This window comes from Anser cygnoides, chromosome 4 (assembly GCF_040182565.1).
Source record: "Anser cygnoides isolate HZ-2024a breed goose chromosome 4, Taihu_goose_T2T_genome, whole genome shotgun sequence".
In the NCBI taxonomy this organism is placed as follows: Eukaryota; Metazoa; Chordata; class Aves; order Anseriformes; family Anatidae; genus Anser; species Anser cygnoides.
The window spans coordinates 73,639,231-73,661,919 of NC_089876.1; the positions used below are offsets into that span (position 1 = coordinate 73,639,231).

Here is a 22,689-nt window from a genome sequence, read left to right on the forward strand (position 1 = left end):
TCAACAGCCAAATACCTTTATATATCTCAGCATCCCCTAAGAACTAATATGAAGCTCACTAACAAGACCCATGAACCTGGAGTGCAATACCTGCAGAAAATTTCCAAGTAGTTGCTCTAGTTCTAAGTCCATCTGTTGGCTTGGGCCGGGCTCGTGCCACTCTTGTGCTCTTGTTAACAGTTATTAATTAACCAAGTCTCATACACATAAATCAATCCCAGAAAGCGAGTGTTAAGCTTCTGCATGTGCTTACTCCTGATAGGAAGCCCTTTCCACAGGACAAGACACAGTTAATTACCTCAGTGGTGTAACCAAACTCCTGAAATTCTTTACCAGAGCTTTGACACAAAGGAAATTAAACAAGCTGGGCTCAGATCCAATTGCGATTTTCACGGTTAGGACTACATATGCTCATAGTAACTTTGTCTAAATGTGATGCAAGAATATTTTAATTCTTCATCCGTCCCATAAATCTCCTGGGAACAATGACGTTCATGATCCTAGTATGGTTTGGAAAGGAGAGTTTTCCCTCCTGCCTCACAATTGCCTAAACCCACTTACTGGCTGTCTCTCCTTAAGTTAGTATTATTTTTCTGAGGGGAAAAAAAGTCTAGCTGACTTCTTCAACTTTCCGTTCAGTGACAGAAGCCATTCTCAATGTAAGTAGCAGTATACCTTGTCACGTTAGATGCATTTCTCACAGAAATGCTCAAGTTACTGTAACCCTTCTCCATGAAGTAAGTGCAATGGGTCATTGGCAAGATCAGTGCAACCAGCCAAGCACAAATAAATATACACTAAATAAATACAAAGCAAAACTACATACTCTGATAAACAAAAAGGAAACACCTTTACTGGCAATCGGCTGAAAAATCTGTTAAAAAAAAAAAGACAAAAACAACACACTCAAGGAAAAATTACTTCCTTTGTTTGTAACATTTCCTGAATACAAAGTAATTTTCTATGGGTTAGGATGGAAGAAAAGTTTTGCTTTAATAATTAAAAACTAATTTACACAACTATCACCCCATTAATTATTTTTTACTCCTTCAAGAAATTGCATCAACTAACATGACCAAAACTGTAAAGGTCATATGAGCTTTTATTTCAGAAAAGGGAAATGAAATCTCATCACTGTTGTTCTTTGTTTACTTTAAGGTACAAAGAAATTAAATACATTTCCAAAAATTACTTTTTTCTCTAGCATTGTGTTACTGCTATTTCCCAGGACGGACAGATTTTGGCAATCTACAGTGTGAATTGTTGCTGGACACAAAAGACATTTATTAAGTGCTCACTCTTAGCACCCTTGAAAATTAAGCTATTCTTTACATCTCTAAATGACAGGTTAGGCCTGTAATTTCCAGAACTGAGATTTTACAGTGCTAGCCATACTAGCTTCAAGGACTGTTATACAAAAGGAAATTTCTTGAAGAAAACCTTGATCAGTTTGAAATTCAATAGACTGTGAGAGATCACCTAATGAAAGTAGTGAAAAGATTGTCAGATTAATGTAAACTACATTCTTTATAATTTCTCATATATATTTAGCTCATACAAATGGCTCAACAGTTCACAAACGAGTTGTGGATGAATAGAGAAGACTGAATGTACTACTGAGCTGGAAAGCCCAATTAACACATTGCATGTACACAACTGGAAAGCTGCATTACTGTTGAACGCATCTTTCTCATAGCACTTTGTTATAACTCTAAAATCACTTTAAAAGTCACTTGGAATTTGCCATGGTCATGAACATGTCTGATAAAATGACAACTATTTATTACTGATTCTTCCTGTCATTAAGAGATCTTAATCATCTAGAAATCATTTTTCTGGCTTGCATGTCTCTGAAATCTTTCTGACCTTCCCACAAAATGCCCACTGCTATCTTTTAACTTTCCATTCTGGAAATGGCTAAGAACTTTTATTTATCAAAGAATAAACAAAGTCCATTCTATCAACAGACAGCCTTGAGGAAGGACTGCCTAATTGAGTCATTTCTTTACAAGCTGAGCTGCAGTTTAGGAAAACATGCTCCTTTTCTTAGGAGCTAACTAGAAAAGGCAAGCAAAACTAGATGCTGCACAGTGTAATCATGGATTTTTTTTATTATTATTATTTTTTGCCATGAATTATCATTAGGTAAGCAATTAGTGAACTTAAAAACAATTAGGTACTTCTTTTTAGAGTAACACTTGCTTTTATATAATCTCGGATAAAGTTGGCACCAAGCTAGGCATCTGCTAGCGTCGTTACGCAGTTCCATTTCCCCTCACACGTTACCTCACCACTAGGCATCTTGCAAATATTTCATCTTTTCCTGAATATGCACTTTTCTGAATACGAAACAGAATACAGACTAGATCTGATATCTCACATTTTCAGGAGAAAAATGGATATATACTTTAGGGGAATTTTAGGGTAATTTTGAGAAACAACCCTGGAAAACAACCCTAAAATCTAAAAGGTGCTCTGAAGAAGTACATAACAAGCATCTGAGCACAAGGCATGTCTGCAAGGCTTTTCACATTTCAAGAGAGGTTCATGAGAGGAAACTGCTATTACTCATTGCTTGTAGTGAACAGTGCCTGGGAGTCCTAGGCATGCGTCAAGCGCAGTGTTCAGTGTTATTCAAAGGAAGAGGAATGATTTTAGCCCTCGGAGTCATAAGCCCATTTCTCCCCAGATCAATTGTTTGCAACAGTTTGACACCTTCTTTCATAATGAGACCAAACACATTTATTGAGCACATTCCAGGCTTTATTGATCTGAGCGCTGTGGTATTACTTATCCACAAAAGGTGTGTGTGGACAGCACAGGCTGCGGTACAAACTGCTTTGTTCTCAGCCCATCCCATGCTGGAGCAATTACAGCTCAGAGAAAGGAGTAGGTAAACTAATTTCTATAGGTCAACCCATCAGTTACCTTTCTGCTAACATTACCAACTAGGGGTCCGATTCCAGCAGCTCTGTCTCCTGGTTACTGGTGGAAGTCATTGATTTCTTTCTACATGTTACTAAACAGCTAAGGGTCAGCTACGTTCCAGGTGAGGTCTCCTGAGATCACTAAAAAAGCTGGATTCCTCATTTCTGCTGATGTCTTTTGGAAAACTTAGACCTGCATATCGCTAGCATGGACTGAAGTAGAACTAATCCCTTCAGAAGATTCAACAACCTCTTAACATTTTGACTGAATCCCTTTTTTTTTTTTTAAAATAAAGATTTCACTGAATACATTTCTCATTCTGCCACTCAACCTCCCCCTCTGTCAGTTCCATTCCACTCTTTTCCTTGCAAGCTTGCCTGAACTACCCTAACAACAACAAAAAGCCCTCAAAACCCCTACAGTGTACACTTCAAAATCACCACCACTGTTCATAAGGTAACGCAGACTCTTCTTATGATGAAGGGAGAACGGAAGCAGCACTTGAGTAGTTCTTCACCAGCAGCTCAAGCACACCTGCAGGGTTTCTACTGCCTGGTGTCCACAGGACTCCAGAAACCAAGAAACCTACCACTGGGAATGGAAAAAGGCAGCAACCAGCTTCCCGTCAGACCAAACTGAGAAAAGGGAACTGGTTGATTGCTTTGGTTTCCCTGTGTGCTGTCAAGGGCACATTCCCCAGCACCCAAAGAAAGGCACTGCTTCAATGTACAGTAGTTAGAGTCTCCCGACTCTTTACACTGATAGAGACACATAAAAACCATGCTTAAAGGATAGAATTTTACAATAACTACTAAGCAGAAAAGAAACAGAAAGCTTCCTTTAAACAGTCAGAAACTGACCCGCAGATTTCTTCTTAGATTTGCATCTATACCCACTACTATTACTTTTCGGTAATATTCTCAGGTTTATTTTTAACACATATAAAAAGAAATCACTTAAAGATAATTATAATTTGATGTCCTTGCATTTAAATCCATACATGTTTCTGCAAGAACATTACAGGCAAGTTGTCTACATTTCAGCTCTTAGCAAGTCCAATTTAACCAGTACTGTTCAAATACTAAATTTCATGGGAAGAACTAGTCCCAAATTTAAGCAGAAGTTCAATAGACCTGGAAAAAACGTGCCTGTGGGGAGAAATCAATTTTTACCTACCCTGTAGAGCAATAGGTAGTGAGTCTTCCGACACTAGTATTTTTCATTCAAAATTAACTTTTAAGTTTCAAACTAGAAATGTAGTTAACTACCCCTTTTTAAAAGAGTCAAGTTCATTCCCTAACTTACAAGGAGAAAAATAAATGAAAAACATGGGCTTTGGTGAATAAAATTAAGTCATTTAGGTTTTTACAGTTGTGTGAAGAAGGCAAGACACAAATAAACGACGAATTTACCTGAAAGTAAGCCCAGCCTGCAGGGAAAAAAAAAAAAGGGCCAGACCTCTTCACAACCCAATTATCTAAGAAGCACTGTAAACTTCAAGCAAACATTTATACCAAACCAGAACAAGTTGACACAGAGAAATCCATTAAATCAAAGAAGTAACGTTCACCTGTAGAAGTACGAGCACCCCCTGACTGTGTTGTGAGTAAAGTGTTCCTGAGTCTTCTCATTTCCAAAGTCCTCTAATGGATCTGACCACAGGATGTCACACATAGGTCCGTATGCAGGTGGTTCCTTGAATCGATCTAACTAAGAAAAATAGGAGACAAAGAAATACTAACTTCTTTCAATAGAAACACTGAAGCAAAGGTATTATTTTTTTCATTCCATAAGTTGCCAAACTAACACCCAAAGCCAACCACTTTTCAGCTTTGGGTTACTCTCAGCTTTAAAGCACTGGATTTTGAATAACAGTAAAATGTTCCTTGCTAACACTGACGAAGAGAAGCAGTAATAGATATAGATGAAAAATGAAGAGATACAGTGGATTCCCATTCAATGTGATTTTTTTTCTTTTAATGTTCTTTGTGAATATGGAAAAGAGAAAAGATAGTAATTCTGTATTTTGTGATTTTTCAAATATCATTGCACTTGATTAATGTGATTGAGACAATTCAAGAAAAAAATACAAGTTATTTCAAAGCTAGTTCCCATTTTAATTTCAATACATTCATATATATATATATATAAACATTTCTGCATTACAGCATCTTGCCATGGTATTCCTGTTGTTCCCATAATACTAGCTCTAATTAAGCAGCTAAAAATTACTGTTTCTGCCTGGTATTAAAAGACCACTGGCATTAAAAATTTAAATTATATAGAATCACACTGCATATAAGAGTATAACAAAATATGAAAATATTAAAAAGCAGTATTCCTCTGTAAGTACCCTTTAATACAAAAACAGTCCTTGTTAAGATGACTGTAAGAGTGAAGCCAGCAGTCCAAAACATTCTCTAGAAAGAAAAAGGATCTTTCTCTCCAGAAAGATCAAGTGATGATTTGTTAATTATAAAAAAAAAAAAAAAAGTAATTTTCAACCAGAAAGAAGTGGTCTTACCTGTTTGCAACACCAAGTTAAAAAGTCTTAATGAGACCACCACAATTTTATCTTTGCATCCTCATTATGAAATATTCATAGCATGCCTACACTTCTAACTTATTTCAACCCTCTAAGCAATTAATGCTTTTGTAACTGTAACTCATTTAAATTAAATAACAATTCATAAATATGCAAAAACAATTCCTACTGATTGCCAAAGATGAATAAACCTGCTGGGGAAGGAGGGATGATGGGGGGGGTGAAGTGAAGATGTTAATGATCCTAATCTAGAATCTAAGCACTAAACACTGTTGCTCTGCTATTACACTGTTGCAAAGCCAGCTAATTTTCAGGCAGAGAATATTTTAGCTTAATGAGATAGTGAACCTTTAACTCAGAAACCAAACTTTGTATTCAGTAATTTTTGAAAGTGCTGTCAATATCTTAATCTAATTGCATTTAAATCAGAATATGTAATTACTGGTTTAAGAATTATATTTTTAAACAATATTTATTTCTTAGTAGGCTAAAAATTAACCTTAGAATACAATTCATCTTTCAGTATCTGTAAGTTTCAGAAGCGTATACCCATATTTACAAGTTTCAAACTGCATGCAAGAAATATGAAATCTTTACTGCTAGAAACACTAAAAACGAATGGGTTAAATATCTCTTTTACCAAAACACATGAAAAGAATTAATCCTTGATAGCATGCAACAACACTGGAGTGCATAAAGATACTGTTTGATATTGTCTAAGTGGGGCTCAGTAAATTGGTGCTTATATTATACTCTTGTGTTATGAAAAGTTTCTTATAAGCACTGCACACCGAAGTGCAGTACTATTAAAACCATGGCAGAAAATTTTGACAATGAAGTTCTTGACTTTTTTTTTTTAAGTAATAATGTTTTGACTATAAATTATTGCTATCATATCACATTTTTTATTATATTATTTAGGTATTGTGAGATTTTTCTAGAAATATATATATATACATATATATATTTTTTTAACTTCTCTCCAAGAGTGCAGAATGCCTAACAAGGTGCAAGGAATCATCAGGTGGTATGCTCACAATGTGACAATAGATTTTACTTACAAGAAATTAATGCTGTGTTCATTCGTTCCTAAATACTGATTTTCCTAATGCAATTTTTTTTTTCAGAACACAAAGATGATAAATCCTGCGTTATACTGGATGCTGGTGATTTCTTCACCTCAGTAAAACACCACTAATTGCAGCAATTCCTCTTACATTCTATTTAGAAAGACCTTTAAAAGGCGATAATGTCAATGTGAATGTCAAAATGACATACAAGCATCTTACACAAATGAAAGCGAGAAAGGATTCAATTTCTAGTTATCGGTGATTAACCATTCTCTCATTAGACCTAAGCACTACTCAGACTTACTTTTCTGATGTCATCTAAGGTGTTGATCTCTGGAGACAAGCCACCATGTACACACAGGAATTGTTGGTTCATCAGAGCAGCCAAGGGAAGGCAGTCGAAGGCATCCATGCAGGCATCGTATACTCGTTCTGAATATTTGATTTTACCTTTTAAAGATTAAAATGGTATCAAAAAGTGCAACCAACGCCTAAGAGGAAAACAGCAATAGAATGCTACTTAACCCTAATCTTGCTGTCACTGCTCTCTCTTGCACTGAGAACTACAGCAAAGCTTGCTTCATGCAAAAAAAAACCTTTAAGGCTACTGTTATTCATTGGTGGAAAAATTCTTCATTTACTGTTTGAGGTGAAACTAACAGAAGTTCTGCAAAGTTCATTAAACTTTTCTTAAAAACTGTAAATAACCAATTTAATATGCCATTGTTGTCTCCCATGAAACCTATACAGCAAGGCTTAAAAAGTCTGCTGAACGGTAATCAGCTACTACATTTTCACTCAAAGCTCTCTACGAAGTAATCAGAACTTTAGCCCAGTCCCTTACAATTAATTATCTACCGAAAGACCATTACGAAATGAATGAGGTGGTACAATGAAGCTGAAATGTTAATTTACCAATGTGCATATTAAAGTCAGAAAACCATGAAGCCTTTGAGCCAATTAACATTTCCTTTATACCCGCTGCTAAAAAGGCAACAGAGGAGTATGGCAATAGCTTCAGTTTACAGTGCCACAGAAAAAAGTTTCATTGTGCAAGTGAAGGTCTACACCTAATGAGCTTTTGTGTGTCACTGCATCCTTTCTTGCAATGCAGAAAGGAATTCCTATAAAAAGAGCATACCAAGAAGCGTTGCCCTGTAAATTGGCTTAGAGTGAATTGCACTTCTGATCAGAAGTTAGCTCAGAGACTAATCCCCTCCCTTCTCCACCACCGAGACACCCTCCCCAACCCCTGCAGCATGACAGCCCGCTCGGGGAACAGGGATGGCAATTGAAAATTGCTCAGAGTAAACATTAGGAGTACCATAAAAATTACTGATAGTCAAAGCAAGTATCAAATACAAAATAACAAAACGAAGCTGTTGAACAGGGATTAAAGACAAGACAGGCTATAAGGTACACTTACATTCTTGCTTAAATGTGAAATACTCTGTTAAATGTCTACATTCATGATTCCCACGAAGTAAAAACAGTGTTTTGGGGTAAAGGATTTTCAAGGCCCACAAGTACAGCACACACTGCAAAGCAGAAACAAGAAAGAGAAACATAATTTATAATTCATTACAAAATTCAACCACTATGTTCCCCCCCAACACCAAAAAGAAGCAGCAGCAGAAAAAGTACTCTGCATGAAACATGTTTTCAACACTTAAACTTCATCGTTCGTGTATTTATTGCGTGCAAACATCTCTCTTTGGTGAAACCCGGACTGGCAGAAGCTAGTATCAGTGTTCTCTGATATCAAAGTCTCTGACTTGGGCTAAATGAATCCCTGCTCAGCCTTCAGTTGTTACAGCTATCAGGAATGCCATGCATCTCCTAAACATGTACGCTCCACCTGGAAGGCCAGGCAGAAATCTGCTCTGGAAACCATTTCACCGGAAGATCTGCGTATCCTGCCTGAAGAAAGGCTGCTGCCCTAGAACAATTTAACCCACACTTCAGGAAATACCTTAGCTTCCAGTATTACAGAATTTCTACAGGAATACTTGTAACAAACTCTTGCTTGTTATTCGCTTTATGCTGTTCCGCACAAACGGACGAGAAAGAAAAATCCACAAAGCTCTTGCATTAAATGCAGTTACTACGAAGCTTCAGGTAAAGCCTTTTGTCTTTCCAGACTTCGATTTGAGATGACATTTCTTGCAGACATGTTTTTAAAAGGTAGAAAAGAAGACTTGGAGGGGCAGTCTGTGCTGAGACCTCTCGAGAACATCTGAACAAAATAGTTGTTTTGAAACAAAATTGACATGGCACCAACGTCAAAGCATTAAGAAACTCCTGACAGATGAATAAATTTGCAACCTTCACAGAATATTTATCCCTTGCATGACGGCCCTGGCCAGGTACCTGGCTGACAAGCTGGCAGCTCCAGGGAAGCCAATGGAAACGAGACACGTCCCATCTCATCCCACGAGACTGCTGGATGCGCTCAGCCTTCCCACTGCTGCCAAGCTGATGAGCCCACTGTTCAGAAGAACGTGGCAAGGACCATGATGGCCTAGGGAAAAGTGAGCTGCAAAACTGTCTGAACGATTTCTCCTCCAGCCCTTCCTTTCGTAAGTACCCACCAACTGCGCGATCGTTGCACAAGAAACAAAAGGTGTCAAAATTCAACACTTTCATTTGCAACCATCCCCTAATTACCTCCCTTCATTCTGTCGGGGAGTTTAGTTACCTTAATAACCAACAGCCTGGAATCTGGAAATGTACTTCTAATAGTGGTTTCTGCCTAGGGGAAACCCAGCATTTTTGTCAGTTTCATGCCTCTAAATATGAACAGTATGAATTCCCTTCTATGATTCAGAATGTCTTCATAAAAAGGAATAGAAGATTTATGTTAATCATATCTGAACATTTTGATCTCTACTCTCATTTGCTTTACAGTCATCATCTTAAAGAAAACATAATGCCGCATTTTTCCATTTATGCTGAAATTCACACTATCTGTAGATAATTACACAGCAGCAGGGGTTTTACAATGCTGCACTTTGTCTTGAATTTATTGTGCGTAAACATCTAGATGCTCTGTCTGGACTCCATAATTTGTTTGTTTATTCAGAAGCTTTAGAGGTAGGTTAAAAAGTAGAGAAGATACAGGCAGCACCCCTCCAGTACTTGAAATATATATATAAATAAATAAAAATCAATCCTCCCACTTGGGAAGGTAAGGAAGGGCTCCCAGGCTCACGTTGCACGTTGCCTCCTCCACCTACCAGGCGTTACTGCCACCCCAGGCAGCAAGAAGAAATGTCCAAACACTACGCACATCATGTTGACCTAATCCAGTGGGAAATTATGCTGTTGGGTTGCAGACTTCAACGGCCTCAGGTTGTGCCAGGAGATGTTTAGATTGGTATTAGGAGGAATTTCTTCAGGGAGAAGGCGGTCAAGCCTTGGAACGGGCTGCCCAGGGAAGTGGTGGAGTCCCCATCCCTGGAGGTACTTAAGAGAGGTGTGGACATGGCTCTGAGGGACATGGTTTAGCGATGGGACGCGGCAGGTCAGGCTGATGGTTGGCCTTGACGAACTTGAAGGTCATTTCCAACCTAGATGAGTCTATGAATGACGTGCTGTGGCTCAAAACAATCATGAGGGGTGTGCCTAGGGAAGGCTGCATAGACAGGGAAGACTTGGCTTTGAGGATTTCACTTCAATAGGCAAGAAAGCCTGGACTCTCCACGTTACCAGCAAAATTCTCCAAATCTGACGATGACTGCTCGGTTTCATCATTTTTCCAAGAATTCAATTCTTTTAACTTATAGTTTAATGCAAAAATTTGAGGTAAATGCTGCGAGACAAGATGATTAAAGTGACACCTCCATTCATCCAAAAAAAGTTCCAACCATAAAAAAAAGTTGCATTGAAGCTACCCTAGGGCTTCTAGTTCTGCCAAATCGCTTTATAATTTAGGAAAGCACAACATTTAGTGCTTAGATGAAAAGCTTCATTAAGAAAAAAAGTAGAGTTGGTTATATTTTCCTTTTAAGTTTTTCAAATTCATAACGCCTTGGCAAGATTGAAATGAGCACAAAATACTTAAAATATCATCCAGGTCTAGGAAGCAAGGCAAATACGGAAAACTAATTTTTATCTTTTTTTGCATTTGGTACTTGCTTATAGTTAGATCACTTTATGTTTGCTTATCATACTTTTATTTTTCCATGTTCTCTTTGAAGCATTCAAGAGAACTAGAGAAGATAAGGTGGAAGCAACACAGTCCAGAAAATACCATATTTCAAAGCTACTCCTCAAGTAACATAAGCTCAGCCTTCACAATTTGTGTAGTTTTCAGTACTATCATATTTAAGGCTTATTTTCTTTAGATATTTCCTTTAATTGTCTCCCTTTTCTGTTCAGAAGTCCACTGACGTAATATCGTAAGAATAAACAAGAGCTAATTAGCAGATTTTTTTTCCTTGCAAACTGAACAACAAATACGAAGGTGACAGTTTTTCATGGCTTTTCAACTTAATCATTTACATACAAAAAAGTAAAGTCCAGAAAGCATAAGCAAACTCGTTTAAAACAAATGAACAAAAAAAAATGAACATTTACTGAAGTCAATTTGCTGTTGAAAATCTGAGTTTATAATCTCTGGTTATTTGGTAGTGTTGCTTCCCAGTAGCAAAACTTTAAAATCTCTTCTTTTCTCCAAGTTTTGTTATTATTAATAATATACTACACGTCATCTTTGCTGTGGCTCTCCATAAAATGTACAGGAGTGACTTTGCAACCCAGACGTCCCTAAGGTAAGAACAAAGAGGTGATCTGCCCAGCTCCCAGCTCCTACAGTAGTCAAGCTGTTTTCCTGCTGAGGCTCTGGCAGCCTCACCACCAGGAAAAAAGGTCTACGCAATTAAGTGCTATGTAAGCCAAAGAAGCATATTTTCAAAATGGGCTAGGGATTTAACTCCATTGTTGCATGCTGAGTTGGAGCCTTCTCACCATTATAAGTCTCAGCTCCTTCTGAAAAGGAAAAACAAGAATCCCAGACCTCCTTCCACAAATCTCACATTAAGTGCTCAAAGCAAGTAACCTTGAAAAAGTCACCGTTGCCACTAGATTGCAACCACAGCAACACAGCCCTCTGCCACCTGTGTGCTCTTTCACTGATGATGCCAAGAAGAAAAAGCTGTAGCTCACTGCTAGCTCTACAGCTTTGTATGTGTACCAAAAGATGAACTCTTCCCCCAAATGACCGATGCCATTGGGCACTCCCCCAGCACAAGAAGTTCAATGTGAATAAACACAAGGTAACTCATACTCAAAAAGATAATTTGAGCCATACGTTACGAAGATCTCTACTGGCGCTCTCTGAACAGTATTTTAGCACAGCTCCTTCACTCTACCTAACACACACCTCATCTAAATATAAAAATTGCATTATTTTAACTGCACTGCAGTAATTATATCATTGCAGTACCTAGTACAGATGCAGCTTTCTAAAATGGAATAGTTATCCCGAAGGAAACTATGTGCCTTTTTTTTTTTTTACACACAACTGCACTCACACTACCAGTACCATTCATTGGGGCATTATTTCAGAGACAAAGACAGGTTGCATCTGTAACCAATACACATGCCACTGATGCAAATACTTTTCTGAACTACCTACATCAACCACACCTTCAGTGACAACTTACAGTTCTTGCCTCAAGTCTTCTTTGCCAACGTGCTCTTATTTTGCCAGTTCTTTGTGTTTCAAAAAGAAGTGCTCAAAAACGTAGAGGTTGCATGTTTAAAAATTAAAAAGGCTACTGCCGTGGAAATCTACTTCTCATGGACTAACAGTGAAACCATTCCTTGCGGTCAGGGTCTCAGCTGGTTCCAAAATGTTGTTGAAGAATTCAGTTCTGATCATTCAACCTTTGTTTAATTTATTGTTTTTAAACATCTGCTGAATATTCCCAAGCTGCTTTGGGAGCTTGTTTTGACACTTGCACGGTACTTTAGCACCTCTAGATTTTAATTACTGAAACACACTCTTCTAGCTGGTCTCCCAGATGGTTTTATTAAAAATGATCACATGCAAAACATCGCTACTTGCCTTATACTCTTTTCTAGTGTTTAAAACACATTACACCCATTTCAGCCTTTTGGAAGGATTTCAGTTTATACCAAAAAGGTGAGCAGATAATTTTTGTTTTTAATGTTCCACTAATTCTTATAAGTAGTACCTCCTAAACAAAAACCTAAGTGCTGGCTCCTAGCTCTCTTTATTGGACCTCGTGTCTTGGCCCAAGCTGTTTTCTGTGGAAAAAAGTCCCAGAGAGATATGGAAGAAACGAGGGGAAAACAGTGCAAGTGACCTTCACAGCACCGTCCTGCGCTCTCTCCCTGCATCCCAAATGTGTCCTTGGTACGCTGGTGGCTCACTCTGGAAGAGCTGATGCAGGCTGCTAGCTGGGAGGACAGTCCTGACACAAACAGGTGTTCTAATCTGGGCATCTGATATAGAGAAAAATAACTTGAATTTGCTGAATTACTGAATATTCAAGGTTCTGAGAATTATTGCCCAGCAAAAACAAGATCTTACAAGATGCAAACTCTTGATACACAGAAACATATCTAGTACTGCCAGAAAAAAGAAAAGGGCAAGGGAATTTAGGATAATGAAGTTCCTAGGACTTGATTTGCTCTGAAAGAAGTAAACAAAACAATTGACTTCAATGAACTTCTGACTGACCAAAAATATTTCAAGCTTTTTATTAGGAAACATTAATATTCTAGAGCTATGGAGAAAAAGGTGCTTATTCCTCCAATAAAGCCCTCAGAAGTGCATGAAGACTTGAGAGATGGTAAACGCATGACTTCGCCAGCATTCACTTCACCCACAGCTTACTAACATGAATTTATTATATGCAACTCTTTTCTTGGGAGAGATCAGTCAAATTCTAAAAGCTGAGCGTTCGTAAGCATCTAAAGTGCCAGGTGCTTTTTATTTTTATTTTTTTTTAACTGAACTAAGGTCTGATGGTCAAATTCCTGATCTTCAGACTTACTCCAAACACCTCCCTTCGCTCTTGCCAGAAACACCACAAAAGCAGTTTCTCCTTTTGAAATGTCAGTCTTTGTATTTGGGAAGTGAACAAGTATACATATTTTGAACCTTAATTAAGCACATCTCCATTTCTGTTCGTTTTGAACTTTTGTTTAATTGTACATATCTCAACTGTCTGCTCTGTCAAAAATGATCAGAAGGGTGTGCAATTAAAATTTAAGCCTGTGTGTTTTTATGTGGGATTGAGCAGGAAGAGAATTCCAACAGTTCCTTTACGTGATATTAATGCATTACATTTGGCACTTACTGTGATTGTCATTTTTCAAACACTGATGAAAAGCAGTCTACACGCATACTCCTTTGCGCTGCATTGCATTTATGTCCTGACTTTCAAAAGAGTTTTCAGACTCAGGTAAAGACCAGTTGTTCTTCCTTACAATCCATTCCTGCAGAAACACTTACGATCTAACTGTTCTTTGGATTTAAGAATAGCCCTCTGTTTTGATCATTTGGATTTCTTTTATCCATGACCATAAACTTGTTTTAAAGGGAGAAGTGAGGGGTTTCTACTCTGGAGTCAAAACCCTGGAACAGTGCACAAGCACAGCCTGGAAATGTTATCAGTTACAGAGCTGAGGAAACAAGTGCACCACATCAGATACTGCAAGTTGCAGAAGTCTGTTTTTCTAAGAGAAGAAACGCGAGAAGAAACGCTCAGGCTCTGCCAAAAGGTCAAATGGAAAAGAGTGCAGCTAAGGGATAAAGATTTGGTGCCAAGAAAGCTTGTCTCATTGTATCTACAGTTTTGCATTTTTTAATTTTTTTTTTTTAGCTATTGTAGTTTCTTTACTAGTCTTTCATCCTGCAACACTGTGCTTAGAAGTAATTTTACAGGCATAAAACACCCTCTACAAGCAATGGAGCTAACTCTGCATGGTAAAAATGGAGCACACATGTGAAGGATTGAGCCCTTAGATCAAAAGCTCTGTGGGGCAAGGACTGTCATTTCTGCTGAGTGCCTTATACAAATACTTTTCTCTTTTTCCCTTTGCATTATCAAATGCCTTCCACCTACCTTATGCAATTTCTTCTTCTGTTTTTAATGATAATAGCTTACATTATATAGTACCTTTCATCCAGAAGAATCCCAAATGCTTTGCAGCCCACAGACGGGGATTATCTCGCCCACTGCCAGAACTCAGCTAGGTTTAGGCTCAATGGTGTCACTTTTACGCTAGATAGCTCACCGCAGTTGAAGGGATTTTTAAAAAGCTCGTATTACTCGTGATTAGTACCTTGGACCACCTACTTAATTCTTTTGGAAAGACCCCAAAACTGCGATTGTGTCACGTCTACATTGGCAGAAAGGAGAGCCAACAGATAGATGGAATAAAGATCATGGGGTGACTGCCATGGTGGAAATACATACTGAGGCCAGGCTGGGTTGTTTTCCACCATGACTTCTACACCAGCACAAAGTCCTGGCAAGAGCTGGCGCCTGCTAGACGTGCTCAGGACCCCTTCTCCACCAAAAGCATCCCCCCAGCCTGCCAAAGTGCGTGCCTCTCCATTTTCCTCTCCTTGTCACTACTTATTCTGCTGAGTTCATGCCTGAATGCATAGCTGTAAATCCGAACACAGTTATGAAAGAGAAACCTTCCTCTTCTTTCAAAGGCATTGTTTAATCAAGGTGACAGGTGGGGACAATCAGTTATGCACCAGAAAAGTAGTACTTTGAGCATCCTACGTACAAAAAGGAATAATATAAGGGACAGTTCAGGTATTTCCTTTGCTCTAGAAGAAGCCAGCGCAGCTTCCAGTGAAAAAGCGGTGTTCCAGAACGGAAAAGTCTAAATGCAGAATATAACTTGCTAAATGTGTATGTGCAGATTGCAAAATGAATTATTTTAAGGGGCTGGTTCCCCACCCATAAGCTATTTTGCCATGTTATATGGCTTCCTCTTGTCTGTAACCAGCAATAGCCCTAAAGCAGATTTTGGCAAACTGTCAGACAGGCGCTTGAAAGCTGAAGCAAATCACTTGTTCAGTCTCTTCTAATAAAAGGTATAAGGAAATGGAGACAAAACTCTAATCTTCCAGATACAACTCGCTTCAGTCAAAGTCTTCATGAGATAAACCTCAGGCTATCACAAGTGAAAAACGGTAGTGCAAGATTCAGTCACACAGCAACGTAAGCCTGCAAAGGCATCTTCCACATTCCCACCCTTCTTCCAGCAGTCCCGTACAGCAATCCACACAGTGATGATTTAGCCCACAGCTCACCAAAGACCAGGGAAGGGAGAAAGCAGACGCATGGTACAACAAAAAGCCTGATCGCAGCATTGACTTTAGTGTAAGACTAAATCCTGACTATATTAAACATTTATGGTATGTGGGCTAAAGAACCTTGCAATTTTGCACTTGAAGCAGTGTATTTCTACTTGTAGAATGTATCACCTCCCAAAGATGCTGTTAACACTTAGAAGTAAGTTTTTAAAAAGTCAGCCAATAAAGCATAAGTAGTTTTATAGAATCTTATTTTTAAAAAACTTCTCTGCATAGTGTAAATATAGAACTGGCAAGATAATGCACTGACCCATTTTACAAACACATTGCAAGTAACTCAGCTGTTTGGGACTACATGTTTTTATATCAATGTGACAGAAGTGTACTAAGATGTCATTTGTAAAACGAAACAGCAGTGTATGCTGCCATCTTAACTAGTCACTGCTACACAACCATGTATCATAGGACCTATGTTGTTTCTAACATAACTCCCTTGGCTTAGAGGGAGTTCAAGTCTGAACTCTTCAAAGGAAAGACTCAAACTATAGCTCAAAAGCTGCTGCAAGGGTTTCTGACGGACCATTGAGTGGTCAATCAGATGAGATCCAGATCAGCTATGATCTGGATGAGCAAATCTAGATTAGATTTTATTTGGTAACTGTGCACCTCAATTGTCAGTTTGCAAAACCAAGCAACAAAACAAGTAAAAAAAATCCAGTTTGTTTTATGAGCACTCTAACAATGCATTTGTGCCTGGTATTTGACTTTCTTCTAGTCAAAGGTAGGTATGTTGGGCAGGACAGTTTTCTTCACAGATTTTCCTTCACAAGCCAGCTAAAAATGCTACCGTTTGACCTCCGCATTCTACATCCTAACACTCGCGTCTGCACTGGGTCTCAGCACTTTCAACAGGGCACATGCCCATCACTGCTCTGTGGATTCAAGTGCCGGAGATCACGCACTGCTGCAACCCAGATTTAAACAGAACTCATTCATTCTCTCCAGCACAGCATGTTATGTTGCTGGCTTTTTTTATCATCTCTCTCTCTCTATCTAGTCCTTCCACTTCATAAAAATTTTGCATACAGGAGGCTCAGATCAACTAAGTCAGTAAGTCAAATTGTGTGTCACTTTATTCCTCTATATCTCTTTTCTAATAGCTCATGTCTATTAATCCTATTTAACTTAAGCTGCAGAGCAGACTGCCTTCTGCGCTATATTTGGATGGTCGCTATAACTTCCTAGGACTGTTCTTCATCAGCTCTCTTGCATAGATGTAGTAGGATTTGGCTGGATACCAAACAGCCTCTATGAAAACCCCAACAGTGACATTTAACACGGACCTCTTTTGCTCACAGTGGTATCCGCAAAGAGCCTCTATTCCTGAAGTGGTTAAATTACTATGTCAAATACACACAACAGGCTGCAAGCAGTTTCACAGCCAAAAAAAGAAATAAGAAACTTACTTCAATGCTGAAGTACCCTCTGTCCACATAGTCCCCCAGGAAGAGGTACCGCGTGTTGGCAGGAGAACCTCCCACTTCAAATAGTTTCATCAAGTCAAAGAATTGGCCATGGATGTCTCCACAAACTGGAAGAAAAAGAAAAGAAAGAGCTGTATTCAGTTTCACCATGCTACAATCATCTTAGGCACCCACATTCTGAAGTCAGTGTCTCTTATAAGAAACATGTTATGGCAATTTGTGCACCGTCCTCTAGTTAAATGATCAGTGAGAGCTGGCAGCTGTTCAGCAGAAGCAGTTTTTCTATGACGTGCATCCACCTAAGTGTGCAAGATGCTACCAACTAATTAGAGGAGAGCTATCAAGCAAACCTGACCAATATTTATTTCCACAGATATCTATCCGCACCTTCCGCTGCCCAGCAGAGCACACAATACTGGCAATAGGAATAAAATGAGCTAAAGAAGGCCTGAAAAAGAAAACGCTGAAGCAAATTTACTCTTTTTCACCATCATGCCTCTATTTGTCTCAGCCCCAGATGAACAAGGTCAAGCTTTCTGGGAAAGATGAAACATGCCAGTCCTGTGTATGCTACTGCTTCGTAACTGACAAATTTTGGACTTAAGGTTCCTTTAGAACTGGAAGAAACCATACAAAAAATAGCCTGCTTGCTTCTCTAAAGCATGTCTTAGTCAAGACGACACAGATTTTTCATGCTTTAACCTTTACCACTTTATGTAACCTTGCATAATTATGATTTGTTTCACTTCATTACAATGAAGTCAACCTAACCAGCAGCACCTCTAAAAAGAGCAGCTCCCAGGACGCCAGGCAGAGCACAAGCGATGTGCAGCCAGGGCTAAGCAGAGATGCCTCTTTTTGTGTCTCAGACTCAATAGATTGACTCTGCTTTCTTGTGAAATCTCATACTCACTGGTGGGTGATTTCAAACATCTGCAGGAAGGAAGGCAAAGCTTTTGGAGTCCCCCATGGAAGCTTAACTAACAATGCTGCGTCAAAACCTGGTTTGTTTTGTTTCCTCTACCCAAGGGAAGGGGAGAAAAAAACAAAACAAAACAACTTGGCCCCAGTTTAGGGCCAAGCCCAGGCCTTTTCAGGCAACAAGCTTTAAAAAAGAAAAATGTTAACAGCCTTAAGGCCTGAAACTGAAAGAGATAAGGGATGGAAGGAGAAGCACTGCAGCTTGGTCCCCCAGGAGAGTGGATGCAAAGGAGTTTAGCCTAAGAACGTCTGTCAAACACCAGCCTTAGGTATGGCAATATCCAGACCAATTTTGGGCTGCTCCTGATTAAGTCTTTCCTCCAATGCTGTTCTATTTCGAAGGTGAACAACATGTCGTGGTTTAACAAAACTGGTTTGTTACCATTGGCTTCTTCTGGGGATTTTCACTAGCTTCTGAAGCAAAGTGGCTTCCCCTTCTCCAGGCCTTTTTGGTAAAAACAAAGACACCTGCATGAATCTCATTCCTCCCGCTTTTAGACTGGGTCTCCCTTCAGCGACTCTAAATATTCTGATTTGCCAACTGGAAGGGTGGTTACAAAGAGACCGAATAAAGCAAGGGTCAAAGATGGACCTTATCTTGCAACAGCAATACAACTAGTTTACTGCTAACTATAAATTCAGAAGACTTCAGATGCTTTCTTTCATTTTTTTTTATTTTTTGTATTCAAGCAGTACTCGTATTTGAGCTTTTATTTGGAAGTCAATACTGAGGTCTTGTACCATCACAGATGAATAAACCTCAAATTTATTTCATGCCATGGAGAAGCTGAAGTCACATCTCCACATAGATACAATAGAACAGTATAGGCGATATAGAGCAACAGTTGTAACACCAAATACAACAGCCTTGCAGTGCAGCGCAGTCTCCATGCTTTGTCTTTCACTGCAGTTCATTTTCGCATTATATTGTTAACTTCCATCACTTTTCTCTGAATGCCTACATCAACAATAGGACTGATGTAACATTATCATACCATCCAAAACCTAACTAAATAAAATCAACAAAACAGAAAAAATTTATTGATCTTGCAGTCGCTGTTTTCATGAATATTTATGTGAAATGGGTGACAATTCACGACTGCTGGCTAGCTGAGCAGTTCTCCGTGAGAGCAACTGGGTATTTTCAAAATGCTCTTATCATCACTGAATTACATTGCATAATCTCTTTTTTGAAGTCGATTTTTTCCCCATGAGTTTTAGATGACAGCCTTCATGTTGAAGCCATCAACAGCTAGAATTTCTAGCTAAGAATAATAACTGCCATCATTTATGCAACATAAATACTATTTAAATCCTCAAGTAGTACAAAACCACTCCTATTTCTTTAAAAAAATAAAATAAAATGTGTACCCCAAAAGGAAAAATATTTTTATCGTGTCTTCATTTGAACATGTTCATCCACGAAACCAAAGCACAGTGCCTGACTGTACTCCTCTGCATGGACACTGTGGGAAGATTACGAACACGTGTCGCGCATTGATGGCCAGGCAATCTGCTCTCCTAACTTCCAGCAGAAAAGCTTTTAGTTATATAACTGTACAGTTCTCCCAATTATCGCCCGCCCCCATTTGCTCCAACCATAAAAAAAAAACTGAAGTTGAACGAGACTGAAAGATTTTAGATGGATTCAACTTTTGCTCTTTCCCAAAACCACGAAGAAAAAGGCTAGTTATTTATTTATTGCTCTGTACGTGGACAGGTAAGTACACCGAGGCCATTACAGAGAAACCAGCAAGGTTAAAAAGCTTTCTCCAAGTAGCTATACGTCCACGAGCCTGTCACGAGTCAGAAAAGCAGAGAGCAAACCGGTGAAGAGGACAGAAATAAAAACCACAGAGCCTTGCAACCCCACAGCTTGCAAAAATTCTGAATCGGACTGGAGAATCAATAGCTGATGGGAACTCCAGACGTTTTACACACAGCAGCCTATTCTTTCCAGACTTGACAACAGATCCAGAAATACATCCAAGAAAAAAAAAAAAAAGAGAAAGCTAAAAAGCCCTCGAGCTCAGTCTTGCCAAGCAATTGCAGTAGTTCCAAAATAGAAGCATAACATCAGTAGGTAAAAGCAGTGGGAGCAAGAGAAGATGCTCAAAATTAAGAGTTAACACAGATTTAATTTTCAGTGAGATCCCAGAATTCCTACTGAAAGACCACAGTGTTACATACAGGCAACCCAAGCCAATATTTTGCTTTGGAACAGCGTGAAGTACTTTAAGGATCTTACACTTTCCAGGTCTGAATGTACAGACCTGAAACGTCCTTTGACTGTGAAGTCTGGGTACCCACGTTCTGATGGGTGGTCTTATTCGGAAATAAATTTAAGAGCGATTTCTTAAGAACTGTATGTAGTTTGAAATCAACTGCTTTAAAGCTATAGTTTTGCCTTCTTTCTTTTCCAACTCTAAACCCATACAAATCTCCTATTTGGAAGATTTCCCAGGCAGCTGAATCGATACTTTATCTTTCCTTAGGTGGGGACAGAAGAGGTCCAGCATTGTATTTCCATTCATAAAGGCAGAAACATCCATCAGCCATAGCTCTGCTGTGTCCCTTCAGGTCTTCGAGCTTCTGATCGCTCGCACTCTTGCAGCACAGTCCAACTAACAGCCTACAGCAGAGGTCCACATCCACACCACCTTCCCCCTTCATGTTACAGACGAAAATTTTGAAAGCCCAGTGATTGCTGTGGGTCTGTGTTTATTCTTGGACAAGCCTTACCACTGGACCTCTGGTTCCTTTCAGTTTTACTGAAAACTTCCCTTTGTATACTCTTTTGGTATTGGAACACTAGCTATTGAACAACCTATTCTGCAAAATATGAACGTTTTTTCCATTAAATGATAACAAAATAAAGCCTCTGCACTCCAACAGCACAGTGAAGCAGGAAATTCAATTTTTAATGAAAATCTCCAGGATCAATGTACTTATGGATTTAAAGTACGAACACGGGGGACATAAAACACAGTTTGTGTGTGTGTGTGAGTGGAATTAACATTAGAAGCAGCTGTGTTTATACAAAAACAAATTCCTCAAAAGGAGGAATACTGTATATGGTATGTCTTCTATTAGGACTGCCCATGTTTTCCTGTATTACTGGATTCCTGAAAGTGCCATCATGTCATGACACTAAATTGATTTTTATGTTCATCAGTTTGTAACTAAATAATCTGAGTGCCTTTTTTTTTTTTAAACCCTCCCCAAAAGGGACTTTTTCATTCACCAAGTGCTTTACAACCTTCTTTGTGCCCTTCCATTACCACCTGCACAACAGCAGTTTTTCTAACAACAAAGCAACGCTTCCTCCAATTTACCATTCTCAGCACCAAGCTTCAGTTCTGGCCCCAAGCTTGTTAACCATGAATTTGTATATCTGGATAATCTGATAGTGTCTACCTACCTAACCTCTCGTGGCACCAAGCCCACAAGTGCACTACAAGCTACATGAAGAAAACTAATTTTAAATAGTTTTACAGTCATCTACTGACTTCATTGAGGCAATAAAAAGGTTTAAGAAACACTGTTTATTCGGGGACTCATTAGAAATTTACCTTTGTTGAGGAAGTTTTCACAGATAAAATGGGCCCCTCCAAAAGATCCAGGGGTACAGGACTGTCCATGCCATTACTGGCGCTGTCTCCTACTTGTTACAATGAGTCCTTTAATACACTACGCTTTCTTGCACTATACCACCAGAACTTGTCCAGTGAAATGGTGCGTAATACCAATTTAATATAAAAACAGGGATTGGACACAAGGGAGAGAAGGGATTCTCTTTTTTTCTTGTAAGAAATTGTCATCCTAATACAAATAAATTTATGTTTTGGATGGCTTCACAGAGAGGATGTCCCTCTGAATTATGTCAAAGGAACAACAATAGTGAACGGCAACCAGTGAGTTAAAGCTGCACTAGCAGTGGAGGAAGCCCAAAGCTCAGCAGTTGTATTGCCACGCTATTTGGAGAAGAAAGTGGCAGAGTAGCAATTTAGATTGCATTATTATTGGAACAAATAAAAGTCTGCAAATGCTCTTCAGATGTCTTAGTTCACAGAAATAATGCTCTTCGCTACATACAATCTCAGTCCAGAGACAATTATGTGCAGTTTCCCACTGCAGTTGAAAATTAAGAACAGAATGTATATTCATAGTACATTGAACGCGTTCAATTCAAAATTTTTCTGTATGTACGAGCTTGGATATACTGCACTTTTTTTCACATTTATCATGTAATTATTTAATTGGTATGAATTATGGTCCAATAGTAAGACACTATTAGTATTTCAAATGAATTCACATTCCATGTACCACAAGATTATGTTGCCTCTTCAAATAGCATCAGGGATTAGCAGC

At 38.8% G+C, this 22,689-nt stretch overlaps 1 protein-coding gene across 5 annotated transcripts in view; it reads right to left on the reverse strand.

Moving 5' to 3' along the window:
- Positions 1-22,689, reverse strand: part of PPP3CA (protein phosphatase 3 catalytic subunit alpha) — a 196,886-nt gene that overhangs the window by 42,822 nt on the left and 131,375 nt on the right. For all 5 annotated transcript variants that reach the window (XM_066996852.1, XM_066996851.1, XM_066996853.1 and 2 more), the window contains exons 3-6: positions 17,320-17,444; positions 7,970-8,081; positions 6,848-6,993; positions 4,499-4,638 (exon numbers count right to left, since the gene is read on the reverse strand). In XM_066996852.1, coding sequence (XP_066852953.1) covers positions 4,499-4,638; positions 6,848-6,993; positions 7,970-8,081; positions 17,320-17,444 — 523 coding nt within the window. The remainder of the gene's footprint in view (positions 1-4,498; positions 4,639-6,847; positions 6,994-7,969; positions 8,082-17,319; positions 17,445-22,689) is intronic.